Source organism: Lytechinus pictus, chromosome 12, assembly GCF_037042905.1.
Source record: "Lytechinus pictus isolate F3 Inbred chromosome 12, Lp3.0, whole genome shotgun sequence".
Lineage (NCBI taxonomy): Eukaryota > Metazoa > Echinodermata > Echinoidea > Temnopleuroida > Toxopneustidae > Lytechinus > Lytechinus pictus.
The window spans coordinates 10,638,954-10,660,066 of record NC_087256.1 but is presented as its reverse complement, the minus strand read 5'-3'; the positions used below and the strand labels follow the sequence as shown (position 1 = coordinate 10,660,066).

The window sequence follows — 21,113 nt, the reverse complement described above, 5'->3', positions numbered from 1 at the left end:
ATGGACATATTATTATTATATTCTTTCTTAATTAGGCCTATATGGGGGCCTATCTTTTTTCCTATATAGGCCTACGTTTCTCCCCGCGTTTCTCTCCCGCCCGGCGAAATTATATGCGCTTCCAACGTTATGTGCGCATATGCCTTCATTCACTGCGTAGACGTTATCATGAGTGCGATTATTGTTTTGATTTTAAAGAACAATAAGCATTTTTTTTTCTCAAAATCAATTCACTCTTCCACACCTCACATTCTATTGACATGAATGATGCGACTTCGTGCTGAGTAACTTCTTTGGTATGCGATATCTCGGTGTGCTTTCTACTATCATACATCCCTCTGAAAATTAAGAAAGTGATTTCACTAATGGATTTAATTTTTTTAATTTTCAAAACTTTTATTATTTCAATGAGACCTTATTTAACTAATATAATATTAAAGTTTCTTAAGTCATATTATCTCTTTATGGCAGGCGATGAGTCCTTAGTTAAAAGAAAGAAATATGATTTGTTTGATAATATGACAATCAAATGGAACAGCCACAATACAATCAATTACGTTTATTTTATATAGACGAACGTACCGTACCGGTACGTTACGTTTACACAGGCCCACTTCTTCAGTTCTCGATTAACGGTTCTACTTGGAAGACTGAATATTTATTGGAAAATAGGTAATTATGTCTAACATTTATTTTTCTGACACGTTTTGTGTTCAAAGATGAAGTACAGTGTGTTGATAAACTGAAGATGTATGTATACTTGTTGTCATACGCGGTGAAATTAAGCATTTTGTGATGCAGGGCGCAGTATGCAGTCCCATTCGTATAAATATGTGCTGTAAATTTGTCAAAAGTTTTGCCTTATTTTTAAAACCGAAATCATGCAACGACCCTTTGATTAAAAGAAAGAAACACGATTTGTTTGAAATACATATGGATAATTTATTTTTCTGTTTCAGTCATGAAAAGGGAAAACAGAATTTGCCTATGCCATCGCGTTTTTAACAATGCAAAACTTCGTACTTATTCCAGTCTGCGGTGACCGATGGTGATGCTACTCATTTTTGGCGGAACTGACATGACTGAGTCTAACGTTAAATAGTCTTGGACATAACCTTGTTCATGAATGTGTGCTCTTGGCTTGCAAAATTAATGCAATTGCTGTAGAGTAAAGTGCCCAAATATCTGACACTTAAGCATAATTGGACCAAAACAAAAATACAATCATCAAATCAATAAAAAGCATGTGTATTTCCTTTTTAGGCCTACTCTACAAATGTTGAATATTAAGTCATAAAAAATAGAATTGAAAAAAATATCGTAAACAGAAATTATTTACTCACTACCAGAAGCTTGTTTTTTGTCACATATCGGGCACATAAGGTTGTGCGCCGCGATCAATTTCGGCGATTTAAATTGCGCTCGCGCTCTGAACCCCAAAGTAATTGCTTGATTGTTGAGAAAATAACTTATATCAGCTGCGCAAATGCGGTTTTAATTATTACTATCAATAATTTTGATATAGACATTGGTAAATAATAATTATTTACTTACCAAACGGACCTCTTTCGGCTCTAAATATCGGACGTCTTCGCTCAGCAGCATGCGACTTCGTTCTGAAAATGAGCGCGCGCGCCTCAACAGCACACATTTCCAAGTCAAAAACATAGATTTTACCCCTGGAATATTTTTTTAGCAGCAACCTGGATTGACTGTATGCAGTTCAATAGCAGGTATGTTCATGTATCTCATGCATGCAAGTCCCCCGCCAGTGCGGGTACCTGTAGTTGTGGGGAGGGAGTTGAAGTCATTTTCGTCCGATATTTGGAACTGTCCGACGTTTGGGGGTTTTACTCTACTGGATCAACTTCATGCACGGTCACTGAGGCCTTGCTAATAATATACGGACTGTGTCACTGTTGACTGTCAGAGTGTGCAAGTCAAACTTTGACTGACTGCGCTAAACTCCTTTATATTTGACAGGATTTCGGCCTAGATCTAGTTCATGCTAGTTAAATAAAGTAGCAACATTTCAGGAAATTGCGCAGATGAAAGGGGAAGTTCACCCTGACAAAAAGTTGATTGTAAAAATAGCAGAAAAATAATAAAAAATATTGCCAAAGGTTTGAGAACATCCATCATAGAATTGAAAAGTTATTAGAATTTTCATTATATGATTTGTGACGTGATATGTGAGCAGCATCCCCACAATATAGCGAATAGTAAAAAATCAATGAAATTTCATTTTCTCAAAAAACGGTTTTTATTGTTCCTTTTGTACTATATGTCAAAAGACAAATAATTTCACACCCAATCATGGATAGAAAACAAAAATAATTTGTCAGGAACTAAAAAAAATGAAATTCATGCATTTTATATTATGTAACATATGGGGCAGCTTCGCAGCTGCTACGTGCTCGTTTGTGAAGTCACAAATCCAAAACTTAAAATTCAAATAATTTTCTTAATCTTTAACAGATTTCCTCAAACCTTCACCAATATTTTTGATTATTTTTTCTGCTATACAGCAAACTTTTCTTCAGGGTGAACTTCCCCTTTAAAGGTCAAGTCCATCACAGGAAAATGCTGACTTCAATAAATAGAGAAAAATCAAACTAGCATAGTGCTGAAAATTTCATCAAAATCAGATGTAAAATAAGAAAGTTATGACATTTTAAAGTTTCGCTTATTTTTCACATAACAGTGATATGCATAATTAGGTGACTCGGTCGATGATGTCCATCACTCACTATTTCTTTTGTTTTTTATTGTTTGAATTATACAATATTTCATTTTTTATAGATTTGACAATAAGGTCCAACTTGACTGAACCTTATATAGGGACAGTGATTTTCCGCGATCGCGGAAAACGGACGGAATTCACGGAATCGGCCTTTTGAAACGGAAAGTGGCTTTTCAAACGGAAAATCACAGAAAACATGTTTTTTCTCAAAATGCACAAAATAGCAACAGAAAGTACTCCCAAATCCTCAACAAAATACAAATATCAACTGAAAACACGATCTCACTTTGCTACAACAATCATGACAATCAACACATCGTATTTACACTTGAGCCCCTCGATCGTATCTAAATTAGTTTACACTCACGTCCGCATATAAGGCAGAATACGGCCGTGTGTTGCTGCCCTCTGCGTTCAGTCATAATATCATGATCACGGTGATTCAAGAAATCCAAAATGGCGGATAAGTGGAAGTCGTCGACTGATCAAAACCATGTCCGAAAAGTCCCCAAATCAGTGATAAAATCTCATTTAACCATAGAATAATGCTAATAATATGAAAGGTGAGGATTTATTAATGTTGATTATGTTTCTATAAATAGTTTTTGAGCTCGAATCTCTTTGATTAAAATGGATTTTAAAGTGATGTTAGTACATTGGCAGATGCAAATTTTGACAGTGCTAGCATTTTGACATCATTGCGTATTGGTTTTCTATGTAAACGGAATTGTCACTTTTTCATGTACCAGTACACAAAGTCTATGGGGAAACAGAATTTCCGTTTTCAGACATGCTGAAACGGAATTTGAGATTTTCTGAAACGGAAAAGGCAATTTTTAGAAACGGAAAATCACTGTCCCTACTTATAGTATTAAACAATGCTAATTCCACATGTTCAGGGAGGAATTAATTGTTGTATCACTTGACAATGAGGAGAAAATTAGAATATTTCATATTTCACATAATAAAATACAAGAGAAATAGTGAGTGGATGACGTCATAGTCTCCTCATTTGCATACCAGCCAGGATGTGCATATAACTGTTTTGTGAAATTAAGCGAAACTTTAAAATGTCATAACTTTCTTATTTTCCATCCGATTTTTGATGAAATTTTCAGTGTTGTGCTCGTTGGATTTTTCTCTTTTTATTCAAAATTTTTGTTGGGGTGGACTTGTCCTTTAATAGCAGATGACAAAATCCATCTTTCAACATACATGTAGCGAATAATTTCTAGAACCATTTTGGCAAGGCAGTGCAGTGCCAGGTGAATGGGACAGCATCAGTCACGTGTTTGCATCTTCTGTTAGACTTTCAATAAACACCAAGCCCAAAATGCCCATCTTTTTGCTTACTCTAGAGTAAAGTACACAACTATTGGATGCTTCGCACTTCGCAAGTAGATAGGACAACAAAAATTTGGAAAGCTCTTAATTTGTCCAAAAAATAATACATCAAAATAATCCTCAACACCTAAAATATAATGAAATGTACTTTAAAGAATTTCTATAGGCCTATAACTTCTGGAAAAGTGGCAAAATAGATCATGTTTAATAGACGTAATGGGACAGGTCTCATTCAGCTGTATGTCGCACGCATGTGCGCGACCGCGTGCGCACGTAGTATACTCATCTAATGTGTAAACATTGCATTAAGCTAGTGATACCTGGTAATCCATGAAATTCATAATGCAAGTCTATAATATCCATGGCTTCAGAATGCATTTTGTGCTGCACTGTGCTGGCTGGCTTTTCACTGCCACACAAGGAAATTTCAACAATTCAAGTTTAAAAAACGATCAATAAATTTGGATTTTATTGAATGTCAGGTTATTCTTCAGGCCGAAGAGAAAGCAAAAAAAGTTTAGAAAGCCTGCTCAGGTACTAATATTTTCATAGCTCTACTTAATACAGTAGTTGATTTATTGTGTAGAAATATAGTATCATGTGTAAGTCTAAATCATCTAGAAAATGAAATAAAGGCCTGAAAAAAGGTTGATGTACATGTAAGGGCATTTTCACAATTACTTCTACAATGCACCAATTCCTTTAAAAATGCAAGTCAAATCACAATGGATAGCTGAGAGGTTGTGTCGAAAGTGGGTAGACAGGGACATCAGATCCTCCGAAGATTCGGACCGGATGAAAAATTGAAAATATGTTTTTTATCCAGAGTCCAGGACGACACCACTGATTTTATTCGCCAATTTTTGACAAAGGCTTTTGACGAAAGATTCTCTGCATTATAGAATAGATTGCAAAAATGCCCTTATCATAGTTTTTGGTGGCACTGCATTTCTGATGTATTTCTTTATTTTGGCGGTCCATCGATTTCTGGAGAAAAAATTCTGGGCGGGCACAGGTTAAAAAAACACACACAAAAAATGGATGGCTCAAGCCGACTACAAATAAACCAAAGTTTGCACTAACATCGATTCTTTACTCTATCGTTGTCTAAATCTGACCCATCAATGAATGATTCCAAGTTTTTCCCATGAAAAAAGAGAAAGAATTGGCATCCAGTCCGTCCAATGCAAAAAGTAGATTGAAAATGATGAAGATTGCTGTTGAGAGAGCTTGCATGCATGAGACTACATGCTTTTCATTTGTATTATTTTAGTATGAAGGGGAACCTGGGATTCCCTGGGGAAAAAATAACGTAAATTCATCCAATTATTGTATGAATCTTGTTTGTTTTTATAGACAGAACTACCAGACATGTCAGGCAGCATGTCACCTCCAAGGGGTACCCTAACCCTAAAATGGGACCCAAAGAACCTGGAGATTAGAACATATTCAGTGGAGAAGACGTTGGAACCATTAGTTACACAGGTAAAGTAGTAAGCACTGGCGTAAATCCCGGGGGGGATGGGGGGGATATATCCCCCCCACTTTTCGAGGAGGGGGGGATGGCCTGTACAAACATCCCCCCCCCCCACTTTTTACGAAAGAAATGAAAAAAAAAACATCACAAGAGATAATTGTTTTATTGGTGAAAATTCTTCCTGAAATACCTACTAAGAAACCTTAGAATGCCCCACTTCAGGTCTGAATTATCTAAATTTTCAGCTCGCGCTTCGCGCTCGCCATATTTGATTAGTGAGATGCGTATGATAATCATGATTGCAATGACTACAAAAAGTGTTTCATGTGTTCAGATGTAATTCTTATAAACCAGCAAGCGCTTGGCACTCGCATTAGATGACTATGGTGAGATATGCATACTCTTAATGGATTCCTAAAATATATTCCTCAAAATCTTGCTGTTTGGGGTCAAAATATACGAAAACTTCAGCTCGCGCTTCGCGCTCGTATTGTTTAGCGAGACAGGTACCTATCATGATTACACAAATTTGATTATAATGTCTCTTTTTAGGTGTGAATATAAAAAAATTCAGCTCGCGCTTCGCGCTCGCATTATTTGATCAGTGAGATGCATATATCCGTTTAATGACATTGTCCAGAAAATGTCTCTATTAGGTCAGTATAACTGGCAACTGAGCGCGCTCACTCAGTGATTCAAACATTTTGCTGGTGCCCCCTCCCCAATACCGTGACCCACGGTACGCCACTGTGGACATATCAATGACAATTCCTTGCATATCTAAAAACATGACTGCAAAAAAAAGCCAAAATATTTCAGTCATCCCCCCCACCCATCAACACGGATTTACGCCAGTGGTAGTAAGACTAAATTATGTGTGAGTTTTCACCTTTGAAAGACTTGCATCCACAAAAGAGAGGGAATATGATTTTAAAATCATTTTTTTTGATTGCGAGTAAAATTTTATTATTTTTGTTTGTGAATGTCAATGTAAATGTGATATGGCCTAGACAAAGGATTGTATCAGCTAGATCTAGCAATGTAGTACTCCTCCCCTCTGAAATCATTGAATACAAATTTGAGCAAATTCTTCGCTGAAATTTGACAAAATTTGTCTCACAAAATTTTTTTCACTTGTATATTTAGGGTCTGCTAAAAAAATTAATAAAGATAGCGGGCCTGATTTTATGCAGTTTACTGTCGGTTTGATGAGGGCAACATTTATTTATTTTTTAGGTCTAATGTCTTTGTTTTGTCATTCAACTAGGTGACTACACTCGTCAACACCAAACCGTCGAGTATGAAGAAAGGTCGATCTAAGAAAGCTCATGTTTTGGTGGCTGCTGTGATCAAAGCAACAGAGAAGTTCATTGAGCAAGGAGAAGAGATAGCTCATGAAATACCAGAGATTGAAAGGGAGATGTTGACTGCTGTTGAAGAAGTCAGAAGCACCGGTGAGGTTTTCCGTAACTTAGTAATTCAAAGGGCATTATATTGATTCGCAATAGAAAGTTGCTGTAAAAATATGACATCATCAAAATGGGACATGCTTGTAATACCGTCAACTTTTCATTGTTTAAGGTCCTTAAAGGTCAGTGTTGTTCAATACTAAAAGTAGCTGTTATTGAACCGAAGAGCCGAAGAGATAACTATTGGAATGAAGGAAGAAAGAAAGGAAAGGAAGGAAAGGAAGGAAGGAAAGAAAGAAAGAAAGAAAGAAAGAAAGAAAGAAAGAAAGAAAGAGGAGAATATCTTTTAAGTTTAAGATACTATTTAAAATAACTCACAAAATTATGTTTTTAATACTGAATATGTTTTTAATACCGTGCAACATGTTTTTCTCTTAAATGCAATGGCTAATATTGCAAAGGTATTATTTTTAAAAAACACAGAACTTTGATTCATGTTGTATTTAGTAATGATCATATCAATGAAAAAAAACACCCCGGAAGAAAGAAAAAACATCAAATTTGTTCAGACACTTTCAAGATATCTGAAAAATCATCATTTACTCAATCTCCTCAGGAGACTAATATAACTCATGTTAGTGTATGGGATGAAATTAAGAAGGTGTTTATTTTGGGTCACTATATATTTCACTCTTTTATCAAGCACTAAATAACGATTTTCAGGTCCATTTTTTCTGGGCTTCATTTTTATGTCATCTCACAGATACCAGAGACAAGTGGGACCTTGCAGCTCAGATTTTTTTACTTCAAAAGTCAAATCAATGCCTTTAATGAAGGAAAAATAAACAAACAAGTAGAAAAGTGTGTATGTTTGTTCAGAAAGAGGCAGAACTGTACTTTGCAGAAGTACTTTTAATTCTATAGACCATTTTCCTTCCATTTACCTTATAAACTATTCCTTATGAGTACAAATCCCTTCCACTTTGTCTGTTCTAAAGGTGAAGATATGCGTGTAGCATCAAGTGAGTTTGCAGAGGATCCATGTTCTTCCGTAAAGAGAGGTTCCATGGTTAGAGCTGCGCGTGCATTGCTCTCTGCAGTCACCAGACTTCTCATATTAGCCGACATGGTTGATGTACATCTTCTACTTCAGACACTCAGAGTTGTAAGAATCTAATATGATTTTCAAATTTGATCAAATGATTTTATATTTAAGATCGATCAAAACAATGTATTCTTAAATACGTTTTGGATATTTGTAAATAATGTTCTGTATCGGCCGCTACATTATATCAATTCATAATGATTAAAAACAAACATTTTGTGGCTGGGCTGATAAAACCTTGTATCTTAATTTTTTTTAATATTTTGATGATAGCTCAGATAAAGTTAGTTTTAAGAGTCATAACATGAGTAGCAACCTTCTTTTGCCTTAAAAGAGTTCGTTACAGGCATCAGGAGACTGTGTTTCAGACAATACGAGACTGCCACCATTGCTATATTTTTTTTTGATACAGCCTATTCTAAGCTGCACTCAAAATTTTGATACACAGGGTTTTATCATCCCAGCCATGATTTGTAAGGCAGTGTTTTCATATTTGTAAAAGTGTTCAAATGTCCAATTGTTACCAAAAGTTGTTCCACCCCACCCCCAAAAAAATTCAGTTGAATAATCTATTTGTCTGCTGATATTAATAATACCCTGATAGACATTTTATACATGTTGCTTGTATTTTCAAATGCATCAACCTTTTTTTCCAAATTCCACATCATGATATTTTTTACCATGTAGTTTTATTTCATTCTGATTCTAGGTTGAAGATGATTTGGATAAAATCTTGCGATCACAGAACCCAGAAGATCTGATGAACAACTTCAAGCGTTTTGGACAGAACATGATGGAGTTCAACGATATCTCTGGTCGCAGACAAAATGTAAGTTGAGCATAAATGCTAGTTGTGGTAACGATCCCAGAATGAGTTTGGACAGAATCCAATAAAATGACCACCCAGTGTTATATGCGCTGAACGATTCTGGTAGGAATCCATAATTGCTGTGAAATTAGCTCAGGTGTAGGGGTTTCTTCCAAACAAGGATAATAATAAACTGTCCCACATGTGCTTATCTTTGTTGGTGATCTTCAGTGTGATCGTTTTTCTGCTTAGATTTCATGATTTGACAAAGATAGGGATTATGTAATGTGCTATGGAAAGTGTAAGGCATATTATATCCTCAATGAAAACCTGTATGAGCCCTCTAGGACCATTGAAGAATTACAAGTTCTTAGTCAGTGATAACAGAAAGGTATGAACATTTGCTTGATCACCCATATCTGTGCATGCATGAATGAACAGGATTCTTAATGTTGATATAAAAATCAAAGGCAATTGTCTTGTCATCAATTCACTCCACGAAAGAAAAAGAAGAAGAAGAAGATATTTTCCAAAAATATATATACTGTTATACCATGGGGGTTGAATAATTCTGCTGGCAACTGTATTTATTATTGATTTATTTTGATTAATACTGGTAGAACTTGAATATGGATCACAAAAAAGCACAGAGATAAAAAGAAAGCACATTTTTTTAATTATAATAACTGACTTCAAAACATGTGTACTGTAGTACTTAGACATTCACTAACAGTTTGATATTATATCTTTTAGGATTTGAAGGATCCTCGACGTCGTGATGAAATGGCTGCTGCCAGAGCAGACCTTAGGAAACACAGTACTATGCTCTTCACTGCTTCTAAAGTAAGATTTATTAGTATACAAATAATGCACGTAAGCGCGTACATGCAGGGCCAAATAATGAACGATATGCGAGAAGAGCCAATGGATATACCGAGGTCCGCAGGACCGAGTGCGGTATATCCATTTGGCGAGTCGAGCACAGAGTTCATTATTTAGGTCCTCTATGCACAAGAATGCATGCATTGTTTTATACAACTCCCCATGTTATTGAGTTGCCCCAAATGCTATATTTGATCTAAATTCTAGATAATTCTAGATAATTCCAGACCTCGCACTATCCTGCACTCTGATATCAGAGTGCAGGATAGTGCATTTTGGGTGCAATAGTGCAATTCGCTGAATATCATGTGATCCGATTTGGACCAATCAGATTACAGAACATTCTTAAGAGTTGTATAATAATATCTGGGCCTTGTCTTACAAAGATTTGCAACTGATTCGATCAACTATGGAAAGCCAGCAACGTAAGCATCTATTAATGCATTTTTGTTCAAAATATTTTTGAGATATGATGTGTACTCATCATTCATCATTCTCTTGGCAATTCAGTGTGCTCTACTTAATTTATATACTGTAGGACATTATGCAAATTTTCTGGCATGACAACGATTGGTTTCCATATAGTTGAGGTTGATTGGATAAATCACAACTCTTTGTAAGACAGGACACTCATTTTAATCTTTAGAACTGCACATTCAGAGTCACTAAATGATGACTGGAATCTGTACATAGTTTGCCATATACTTGTAATAGTTACACTCTCAGTTGAAAAGTTGATTTGATATCTTCTTGTGTTCTGAATGATAATGACGAATCTGAACCTAAAGAAATATTTTAGACTAGATCCTTTCGATGATTGTGACTGAATCAGGGGTTTGAATCTCAAGCCATGGCATAATTTCCTTCAGCAAGAAATTGATCCACAATGTGCTGCACAGACTCAACCCAGGTGAAGTAAATGGATACCGGCAGGAAGAAATGTGAGCACCGGAATCGGTAGACTAGCTTAGCCGGGGAAATAGGAGCATATATAGGACAGAACAAGGTGGATATGTGGGTTATTAAAATATTCTATATTATTAATAATGTAATGCCTGTTACCAAACAAATGCATTTTTTCCATACCCTTCCATTCTTTCTTCCATGCCTCCAGGCTTGGTTGCGACATCCTGATGTTCCAGCTGCTAGGGAGAACCGTGACTATGTTGTCAAACAGTTAGAGGATGCAATGAATGCTATCTCTAATGTATCTCAAGCAACAGGAGATTCTAGCGCCAATCCTAACATCGAAGGATCAGGAGAACTCATTGCGGCACTTGATGAATTAGATGTAAGTTAATTATGTTTTTGTATGTGTCCTATAAGTTACAAGTACATTTTCCCATTCAGTGATTGAGTTCTTTTTTGTCTCACCTGCATAGCAGAGTGAGACTATAGGTGCTGCTTTTCCGACAGCATCAAATCTTAACCGAAGGTTAAGTTTTTGAAATGACAGCACAACTTAGAAAGTATATGGACCTAGTTCATGAAACTTGGACATATGGTAAATCAAGTATCACTGAACATCCAACCGAGTTTCAGTGGTGGTGATGATGATGATGTTGATAATGAAGGTGATGGGGTTGATGATGAAGATGATCACGGCGGGGGCTCGTGGCCTTGAACTTGTTTAGCAGTTGTGGGTTCAAATCCCAGCCATGACATGTTTTCCTTCAGCGAGAAATTTACCCACATTGTGCTGCACTCAAACCAGGTGAAGTGAATGGGTACCAGACATGATTAATTCCTTGAATACATAGCACTGAAAACTCAAGTTAATGTAGGGGGTAATAATAATGGTGCTCCTTGGAATAAATAATTTTTTGATTAGCTGGTGCTGTCTAAATGCCTATTAATGATACTGTTAATGATAATGGTAATGAAGAGTCTTTGTGTATAAATTAACGCTTATTACTACTCTTGGATCTGTTTTTGTTCTTTTTTGCAGAAGAAGATTAAGATGAGTCCCGTGGAATACAACGAAGTGCGTACGCGCCCGTCCCTAGAGGAGCGTCTTGAGAGTATAATCAGTGGAGCCGCTCTCATGGCTGATTCATCATGTACCAGGGATGATAGAAGAGAAAGGATTGTAGCTGAGTGTAATGCTGTGAGACAGGCGCTACAGGATCTACTCTCAGAATACATGAATTGTGTATGTACACGAATGGCCCCGGTTTCATGGAAAGTTTATGAGCGATTCAAATGAATCACAGCTATAGAGAGCTACAGATGCCATGATTTGTCATCTTGTAGGCTTACTTAGTGAACAAAATTCTAAAATGGATTGGGGGAATCAATGACATTCCCATTTCGGTGAATATGTGTGCAATCTGTGTACACATATTGTGTGGGAAGTTTCCTGGCGAAATCAGTTGGGTAGACTGACCATGAAAATATTTTTTTTAATTGACTTATTTTACTTATAATTAATCAGAATATTTGAGTGAAATGTCAAATTTTGAATGTTTTTGTGGAAATTATACAATATGAGATCACTTTTGATCAGTTTTATGTCAATTATCATATAGCTACCATAACTTTTCATACCGTTACTGCTCTATACTCCTCTCTATTAATGTCTACTCAATAATACTATAATCAAGCTACTTTTATGATTGTTATTTCTAATCATATGGAAGAAGTACATAAAAAATGATTTTTTTTTATTTTTTTTTAAATTTTTTTTTTGGTTGCTTTGCTTTTTGAAATTATGCATTTGTGATATAGTTAGACCAGACCTGACTAGCACCTGTGCTATTTATGGGTCCTATTTTCCATTCAATTATATTCCATATGTGTACTCCCTCTACCTCTTTGCTATATTTTGATTCGCTTTGTTCTCTTTTCTTGAAGGCTGGAAGCAGAGACCGCAGTGATCCCTTGGATGAGGCTATTGAGAGAATGTGCAAGAAAACCAAAGATCTACGTAGACAGGTACTGTATATCAGCATCATGATGATTATACTGCAAACTTGCCCAAGAGATTCAAACATTGTAACTTATTGGGTTATTTGAGAGAAAGTTGGATAGTAACCTGAATTGTTTTTATTATAATGGGGTTATCCTGTTGAAAGAAAGCTTTGGTAAAAGGTTAATAATTTGAATTAAAGGAACATTGATTATCATCTAACATCCCAATCTTACTAAAGTCAATAGTAGACCTGCTAACCAGTACGTTTTAGCCGTATTTAGTACGTTTTTGCAACCAAAATACGGAAGTATGTTTTTTCTTTGAAAGATACGTTTTTTGTAAAAAAAAATAATAAAAAATAAATAAATCGTAATTTATTGAGAAAAATAATCTCTATATGTCTCTATTTCATAAAACGTACACAAATATGGTTATTAGATCAATGTGATTTCAGGTAACTTGGTTTTTTTTTCAATCATTTTGTTCAAACCAGGGTGAAGATATAAACATGTTTTAATGTTTTTTTTTTCATCTGCAAGAGCAGTGCGCATTTTAGCTTGCATGCAGCTTGAGCGCCGCGATGAGCGAGTGCGCCAAGCATTTTATTATGAAATACACTTTTTTTTGTGAAAAATACAGTTTTTTTATCACAGAATACAGTTTTTTATTCCCAGAGGTTGGCACGTCTGCAATAGCAGTGGTATCTTTTTTCCACCATTGGTTCTCTGTGAAAATTTGAATTTTGAATCTGTTGATATCTAGCACCCCCTCTCTCATAGGGGATCTATGAAAACTTAAGTAAAAGCATGAATGAATGAATAAACGAACGAACGAATGAATATGCAAGCAGTGTAAGCAGAAGGTCACAGGACAGATGGAGGTTTGAGCAGCATTATACATGTGACATCTTTGTAATAGATTTATTGGCATACTAGTGCATACAGTCGGTCTACATGTGCTTTATCAGTTGAGTTGAATTTTTCTTTTTTTATTTGTTTGATTGACAGCTCCGTAAAGCAGTTGTTGACCATGTATCCGATTCCTTCTTGGAGACCAACGTACCTCTTCTGGTCCTGATCGTGGCAGCCAAGAGTGGTAATGAGGCGGAGGTAGAGAAATATGCCAAGGTCTTCCAAGAACATGCCAACAAGCTGGTCGAGGTAAGAAACATCCTCATTATTTGCAATAAAAGAGAAGTAACTTTTATGCACTTAAATACTTAGTTTCTCTCCATTTTCCCTTTCAAGGCCTCCATCAATTTCAAGCATATACATGTAGCGTAAGATGGTGATCTCCCCTATTTGTAATATAAAATTTTCCATTAAAAAAAGATACATTAATGAAGAAATGTCTGCAGTTTTTATTATGCACTTTGTTTAAGATTATTATTATTTTCTTATTCTGTTCATTGAAACTTAATGTGCCTCATTGTTAATTATTATGTTATGAAAGTCAGAATATATCAGATGGTGGAAAGGAAATTGTATTTCTATATTATCCAAAGAAGGGATGTGAGAGTTAAGCTTTAAGCTGGCTTTGTTTTGCTTTTGCAGCTTATTTTCATTTTGCTGTAATTTCTACTGTACAAATTGTAGGATCTTTTGAGATTTATTTTCTTTTGATCTGTTCATTTGTGGTCTCTCACATCCCAAATAATGCCAGTTTATCAACACTCAGCTTTCATTCTTTTGACTTTCAACAATTTCTATCATTTTTTTTCTCCCAGACATGAATAGAATCAATAAAACCAGAATCATAATCAGTCAGTACCAAAGAATTTCAGTATTCTGGTAATTACCGAGTAATATTTTCTTTAATGTTTCATTTTGATTTTGTATCTAAAGTTAGTTAGGTATTTGTTTCACCTCTGGTATGGAGAAGAATCCAGTAATTAAAAAGGATGTGGCATTTGACCACTTCACCAGGGGTTTTACCATTTAGATCATTCTGCACCAAGCGTGTTGTATGATATGTAGTATTTAGAGATGATACCAATGCCTTCTTATCTTTACCAACATAGAAGTAACCACTGTTCTTTCCCCGTTGTAGGTTGCCAATCTGGCATGTTCAATGTCCAATAACGAGGAAGGTGTGAAGATGGTCCGTATGGCAGCAACGCAGATTGAGAACCTATGCCCTCAAGTAAGATCCCCCCTCCATCTTTCTCTCTCTTTCTCTTGTGGATACCTTTTAGCAAAAGTTATTTTATTTAGCTGTCTTTAATATATGAACTACATGTCAAATATTTGGAATCTAAATTGCGTACTTCACTAGTTACTGTATCAGACAGGCCAGGGGAGCGTTTCATGATAGGATTTTATCCGACAAGTCCTGTTTTATCCGACAATTACCATAGCAACAGTACCTCTCAACCAATCAGAATCAGGGAAAGTTGTCAGATCTGACAACTTGTCGGACATAAATGTTGATGAAACTCTCCCCTGATACAATCTTTCAGGTTGTGACTGCCAACTCTTTTATAAAGTACTATGTATTAAGTTTGTTAACCTTTTTATTTAAGGATCTTACATTAACCAGAGTTGCAGGATATAACAGTAATATCAAATCATTATTACACTGAAACTTTAATGAATGGTTCATAATTAAGTACACAATATACATGAATCACCTCTCATGGTGTTATAAAAAATTGAGTTTTTGACATTTTAGACAATAAGAGAAGATCTTGAAACGCAGACGTCATTCCTGCAATATTTACCTTACTCTATTAAATCCCCAGGGACCGTGTGGATGAGTCGTAGCAGTATCTACTCTATTTCATTGCTCTTTATTTATAATATGTTCATCTTAGCTGGAGAAAAATAAAGTATTAAATTATTAAACAATCATTCATAGGGGGCATTAATAATAATAATGAATGTTACTTGTATACCTCTTATCACTCACATGAGAGAGCCGCAATGCGACATATTGTGATATGACTGGTGATGAAAAGCAATACCCCAATCTAAGATATACATGTAGTGCAGCAGTAACAATCACAATTAAACTTGATCTTTGACCCCATGTACAGGTAATCAATGCAGCTCGTATCTTGGTAGCCAGACCACGTAGCAAGGCTGCTCAAGATAACATGGATGTCTTCAAGGATCAGTGGGAGACCCAGGTCCGTCTTCTCACCGAGGCTGTGGATGAGATCACTACCATTGATGACTTCTTAGCCGTATCAGGTAAGACACGCGATGCTGTCAACATGGTGGATCGCACTGGAAGGACCTGTTCACCACAGAAGATAATTCTGACTGGCGTTCAATGAATATCTCACCAACCTGACCAGCACTTGTTTCCCCCATTGTCAAAGAAAGTTATATCAAAATTGTATTCTTGATGTTGGAAACCGGTTAGTTTTCTCCGAAATACCCCAGCTGCAAGGTATCGGGCAATTTTCCAACCACTACTAAAGAGTTTATGTTAAACAACCGTGACCCTATTACTGTACATGTCATATGTTCTCAAACAATAAATTCCATGTTTTTTTTTGATATTGTGAAACATACAAAAGTGTTTTTTGTGTGATTCTGTTTGTTTTTCATTAGCTTTTTATATACATATTTTTGTGATATATTAATTTTTTTATTCTCTTTATGTACAAGAGCAAATTTTCATGATTTTATTCATTTTTCATTCGCTTGTACTAAGTGTATTTCTCACAGTTTTGTATGTCAGGAAGTGAAAATGTTTGTAATTGTTCAGTCTCATAAATGACTTACCAAAGGCCTTTAAACAATTTAAAGGTACTTCTTACAACCCACAGTAGGATGTATCAGTGTAAATGTCTTGATATTCTACATGCAAAGAGTAAGTCTAGAATGATCTTCTCTTTGATGAAATTAATATTTCAGAGAGTCATATATTGGAGGATGTGAATCGTTGCGTGATGGCGCTTCACCAGCAGGATTCTGAGACGTTAGACCTGACTGCTAACTCGGTCAAAGGACGTTCAGCTCGCATCTGCACCGTAGTCAACTCTGAAATGTTAAACTATGAATCTGGTCTGTACACAGATAAGGTCAAAGAAGCAGTTAATATTCTCAAGAATGAAGGTGAGTCAGGGCCTGGTAGAACAAATCCTAGAGATCAATTGCAAGATTGAAACAACAGTTGTGATTGGTCTTCGGTCAAAGTTTAAAGGAGAAGTCCACCCCAACAAAAATTTGATTTGAATAAAAAGAGAAAAATCATACAAGCTTAACATTGAAAAATTCCTCTAAATTTGATGTAAAATAAAAAAGTTAAGACATTACACATTTTTGCCTAATTTCACAAAACAGTTATATTCACATCCTGGTCGGTATGCAAATGAGGGGACCGATGACACCACCCACTCACTGTATCTTTTGTATTTTATTACATGAAATATGTAATGTTTTAATTTTCTGCTCATTGTCATGTGAAACAAAGTTATATTCCTCCCTGAACATGTGTAATTATCGTTGTTGTGATTGGTCACTGGTTAAAGTTTGAACGAAGTACAACAGAGATGAAGTTTTTTCAGTCACAGATATCTTGAAAGTATCTACACAAATTTGATTTTTTTTTCTTTCTGGGTGTTTTTTCATCTGTATGAAATACAACACATATCAAAGTTTATGATTTTTTTTCACATAATGTTAAGTCTTTCCTAATATTAACCTATTTTTTAAACCATTATTGATTTCTTTTCTTTCAGTTATTCCTCATTTTTCCAACATGGTTGAGATAGCTGTTGATGCGTTGAGCTCTCAACCACCTAAAGACACGGAGGAGAATGAGTTTGTTGATGCGTCTCGTATGGTGTATGATGGTGTGAGGGAAATCAGAAGAGCAGTACTAATGAATAGGGTAAGGAATTTCTCTGAGGGGGTGTTGCAAGAAAATATTTGCGATCAATTGATAGATTTTACAACTGATAGATCAACGTTAGTTATAGCAAATCAGATTAAACTTCTTGTTTCAAGGAGCAGATTAGCAATCAATCACTAATTTGCAATTAACTGCAAGACATATATGATTGATTTAGGGACCAAAAATAGACTTGCAATTGATCGCAGGTTTCTTGCAACACCCCATAAGTCTTCAACATCTTTATTTCATCATCTCATTTTTCTTGTCCGTCTTTTGCCATTTTGTGACTTCGGATTCAGAAACCAATTGATGTGAGGGGCTTTAGCCTCTCTGATTGAAAAAAAAAGATCTCTTAATTATTGACATGTGATTAGTAAAGATTATTGAAGCTAGCCTGTGTAAAAATAGTATTACTTTTGAATGAGTGGAATTTCTGCAGTGCCCTTGTAAAAGTTTGATCAATTTCTTTGGAGCTTAATTTGTTTTGCTCTTCACTTTTTTTTTTTTAGGAATGCCGGTAGAGAGAATTTAGATCTATGGAATACATTTGTCCTTACAGTTGCAAGCCTAGAATTAATGACATTCCCTTTTTTTCCTTCTTTTGCTCCCTTGTTTATTTTTTATTCGAAAGAATCCTGATGAGATCGAGACCGACACTGAAGTGGACTATGAAGAGGAGTACGACGTCAAGAGCAAATGTAAGTAATCAGGTGACCTGTGATTAAGACAAGGCACTTGGGACCCGTTTCGTAAGGACTTACAACTCCGGTAACATTTGCCATGGGACATATCTACCATAGAAATCTTGATTGTGATTGGCTGCTGTGCCCTGTTAACATGAAGGTTGGCATGATATCAGTACACCGTTTAATTCTCTGGAATAATATTTCAACTGCAATAAGAAAGGCAGCAACCTAACAATCCTTCATTTCAACATATTGGAGAACCCTCAGACCTTACCCCAATATATAAGACACAATTCTGCAAACTTTTTCTTTGTATTTTTGTTGTCCTTTGATTTTTGCATTTGGTCATTTTCAAACGTGAGTGACACGACAATCGGAGAGGGTTAAGGGCTCATATCTTTAAACTTAAAGGTTATGAATCAACCATGACTACTTTATTTTATACAATGTAGGACTGGCATGGGCCACTACCAGTTTGATTTGAATTCTACAATTTGTTTAGTAGATATGATTGAAAAATGATGCGTGAGTGACACGACAAATTTTGGACATGGGTTTCTGACCATTATCACTTATGATTGGATTCGTGCCCAAGTAGCTGTCCAGGAGTACTGTGAGTACCCATACATGTACGTAAATAGTGTACCTATCTAGCACATATAGTCAGAATCAATCAAACCTTCTCTATGGAAAATGGTGCCCTCCTATATACCGTGAGTGACACGACATCCAAAACGTGAGTGACACGACAAGTGAAAAAATATAACATTTATCTCAACAACGAAAGTATTTTTGGCATGATGTACAAGAGTGAAATCCCATCAACCAAAAAACAAGCTTAATTACATAACAACTGCCTTCTTCAAAGTTGATAATGTGTCATCCTAATGATTTATTCTTGGTTTATGGTCATATTTGCCCATCAACTCACATTCCCTATACCATACCGCATTATTGTCACACTCGGGCTTCTACCACTCTCCTCTTTGGAGGAGGAGGCACTTGAAGGAGGTGTTATGTGGTCTTAGCATTGACATCAACTCAAACATTCTTTTTGTGGCCTGATTTCATTCAAAACTTTAACTCTTTCTCCCTATCTGTATATGACAGTTTACGGGTTAACAATTTAGCATCCACAACTAATGGAATAATTTTTCCTTGTAAGAAAGGTATTCTCAATAGTCACTCGCATCATCTGGCATGGTCTGGTAGCCAATGATGTCATGTATGACTCCTTTTTCTTGAAATATTGGATTACAATATTATCCTCCTTAAAAATAGGCATTGTCCAAATTGTACACTGTTGCAAACCAGTTACTTGGCTGCACACTTCAGATGGACTATTAGCAAATCCTTGAGAAACTTTAATAGGGATCAAGTTCAACTCATCAAGGATTGGTTTTCTCCTGAACACTGCTTGTATGTGGACCCCTCCAAAGGCACTATACCAAAATTCAGAGCTATGATTTTCAGCAGGAATCTTGCAAGCTGCTTTTCATTGCTAATTATCATATTTGATAATAAACCAAACCACGGGTAATACATGGAAAGCCACAAGGTGAAAGACGCATAGTCAGTACCTGATTCTTGCAAAAAGCCACAGCACAGTCTGTTGGTATTACCTACAACTACAAGTCATTAGCCTTTCCTTTGATGAGCCCTTGGATGTTACACTGAAATTCAATTCAGCATCCCAAACCATCAAATACTCCCCCTATACCTCCATATGGCATAGCTTTTTTCCCCACGAGGTCCAGCTCAGTTCTAACCAGGGTACCCCCCAAGAAAAATTGATCTACATGAAAACACGGCAACTCACATTGACAAAGTTGCTCAAATGCAAATTCGGTCTTGGTTTGGACTTGTCTTGTTGGGACCTACATAATATACATAATTTACTCTATCAATTTGTTGTGTGTAATGCAAATCTGCTCTGAACCCACATCGGCCCGCTCACGGTAGTTTGCTGTGCAGACCCTAGTTCATCACTAGTGGTACGAATGGTGGCCGAACAAAGAATGATTTTGAACCAGGCATGTAGCTACTTCAAGCAATATCCGAATGCTCTTTTTAATCTCAGTATATTCTCACCTGAGATGTTCTTGCAAAAATTTGTTTATTTCATGTCCTCGAATACAAGCTTTGTGGCAAAAAAGGTTAATTTCAATTCATAAGAAGGGAAAGAGTTTTTTCTGATTTTGAAAGAATGTTTGGTGTTCACGGAGATCTCTTCATACACTTTTCTACCATTAGAATATTTTATATATTTCTGCAAATTTCAAAATAAGATCCGAGACCTTGCTAGCTTTAAACCTTTCTTAATTAGTAAGACAAATAAATAACATCCCTAAAAAGATAGGTGAACGTTCTGCTCAGTTCTGTAAATGGAGACAGAATATTCAAGTCATACCTGACTATTAACTTGAACCATTCCCAAATCTTTATGCACTGTAAATATGTTCATTACTATGTATAGTGGTTTTTCTCTTGATATTTTCATAATTTTGTGTTGATTGATTATGTTAGTATATTCTTTTATCTCAGTACATCATTAAAATATGAATTAGGATCTGAGTCTTCACACAAATGGAAAGTTGTCAGGATTTTTGAAACTGAGGAAACCATGGAGAGGAAAGAAAATAGATGAACTAAACGTCAAGTTCAATATTTTCATTGATAGGGGTGAAGTTGGGAAAATGGAAAAAAAATTAGCCTTACATAGGCCTAAATGATGTCAGGAACAACATTTTGACTTCATCCCAGAATTTATCTCGTAAAATGCTTTAAAAATTATTCGATGTCCTTTTTTATACTCAATATGAGACTGTGAGTGACACGACATTGTGAGTGACACGACACAACTTAAACAGATAATTTTAGCTTAACCTTAACACATTGGACCA

At 35.8% G+C, this 21,113-nt stretch overlaps 1 protein-coding gene across 1 annotated transcript in view; it reads left to right on the top strand.

Moving 5' to 3' along the window:
• The first annotated feature begins 254 nt into the window (after positions 1 to 254).
• Positions 255 to 21,113, top strand: part of LOC129273516 (catenin alpha-2-like) — a 36,645-nt gene continuing 15,786 nt past the window's right edge. The window contains exons 1-15 of the mRNA XM_064107520.1: positions 255 to 672; positions 5,444 to 5,572; positions 6,832 to 7,018; positions 7,972 to 8,138; positions 8,788 to 8,907; positions 9,640 to 9,729; positions 10,883 to 11,059; positions 11,717 to 11,920; positions 12,622 to 12,702; positions 13,687 to 13,839; positions 14,729 to 14,821; positions 15,714 to 15,870; positions 16,543 to 16,743; positions 17,370 to 17,521; positions 18,156 to 18,222. Coding sequence (XP_063963590.1) covers positions 5,459 to 5,572; positions 6,832 to 7,018; positions 7,972 to 8,138; positions 8,788 to 8,907; positions 9,640 to 9,729; positions 10,883 to 11,059; positions 11,717 to 11,920; positions 12,622 to 12,702; positions 13,687 to 13,839; positions 14,729 to 14,821; positions 15,714 to 15,870; positions 16,543 to 16,743; positions 17,370 to 17,521; positions 18,156 to 18,222 — 1,963 coding nt within the window. The 5' untranslated portion in view covers positions 255 to 672; positions 5,444 to 5,458. The remainder of the gene's footprint in view (positions 673 to 5,443; positions 5,573 to 6,831; positions 7,019 to 7,971; positions 8,139 to 8,787; positions 8,908 to 9,639; positions 9,730 to 10,882; positions 11,060 to 11,716; positions 11,921 to 12,621; positions 12,703 to 13,686; positions 13,840 to 14,728; positions 14,822 to 15,713; positions 15,871 to 16,542; positions 16,744 to 17,369; positions 17,522 to 18,155; positions 18,223 to 21,113) is intronic.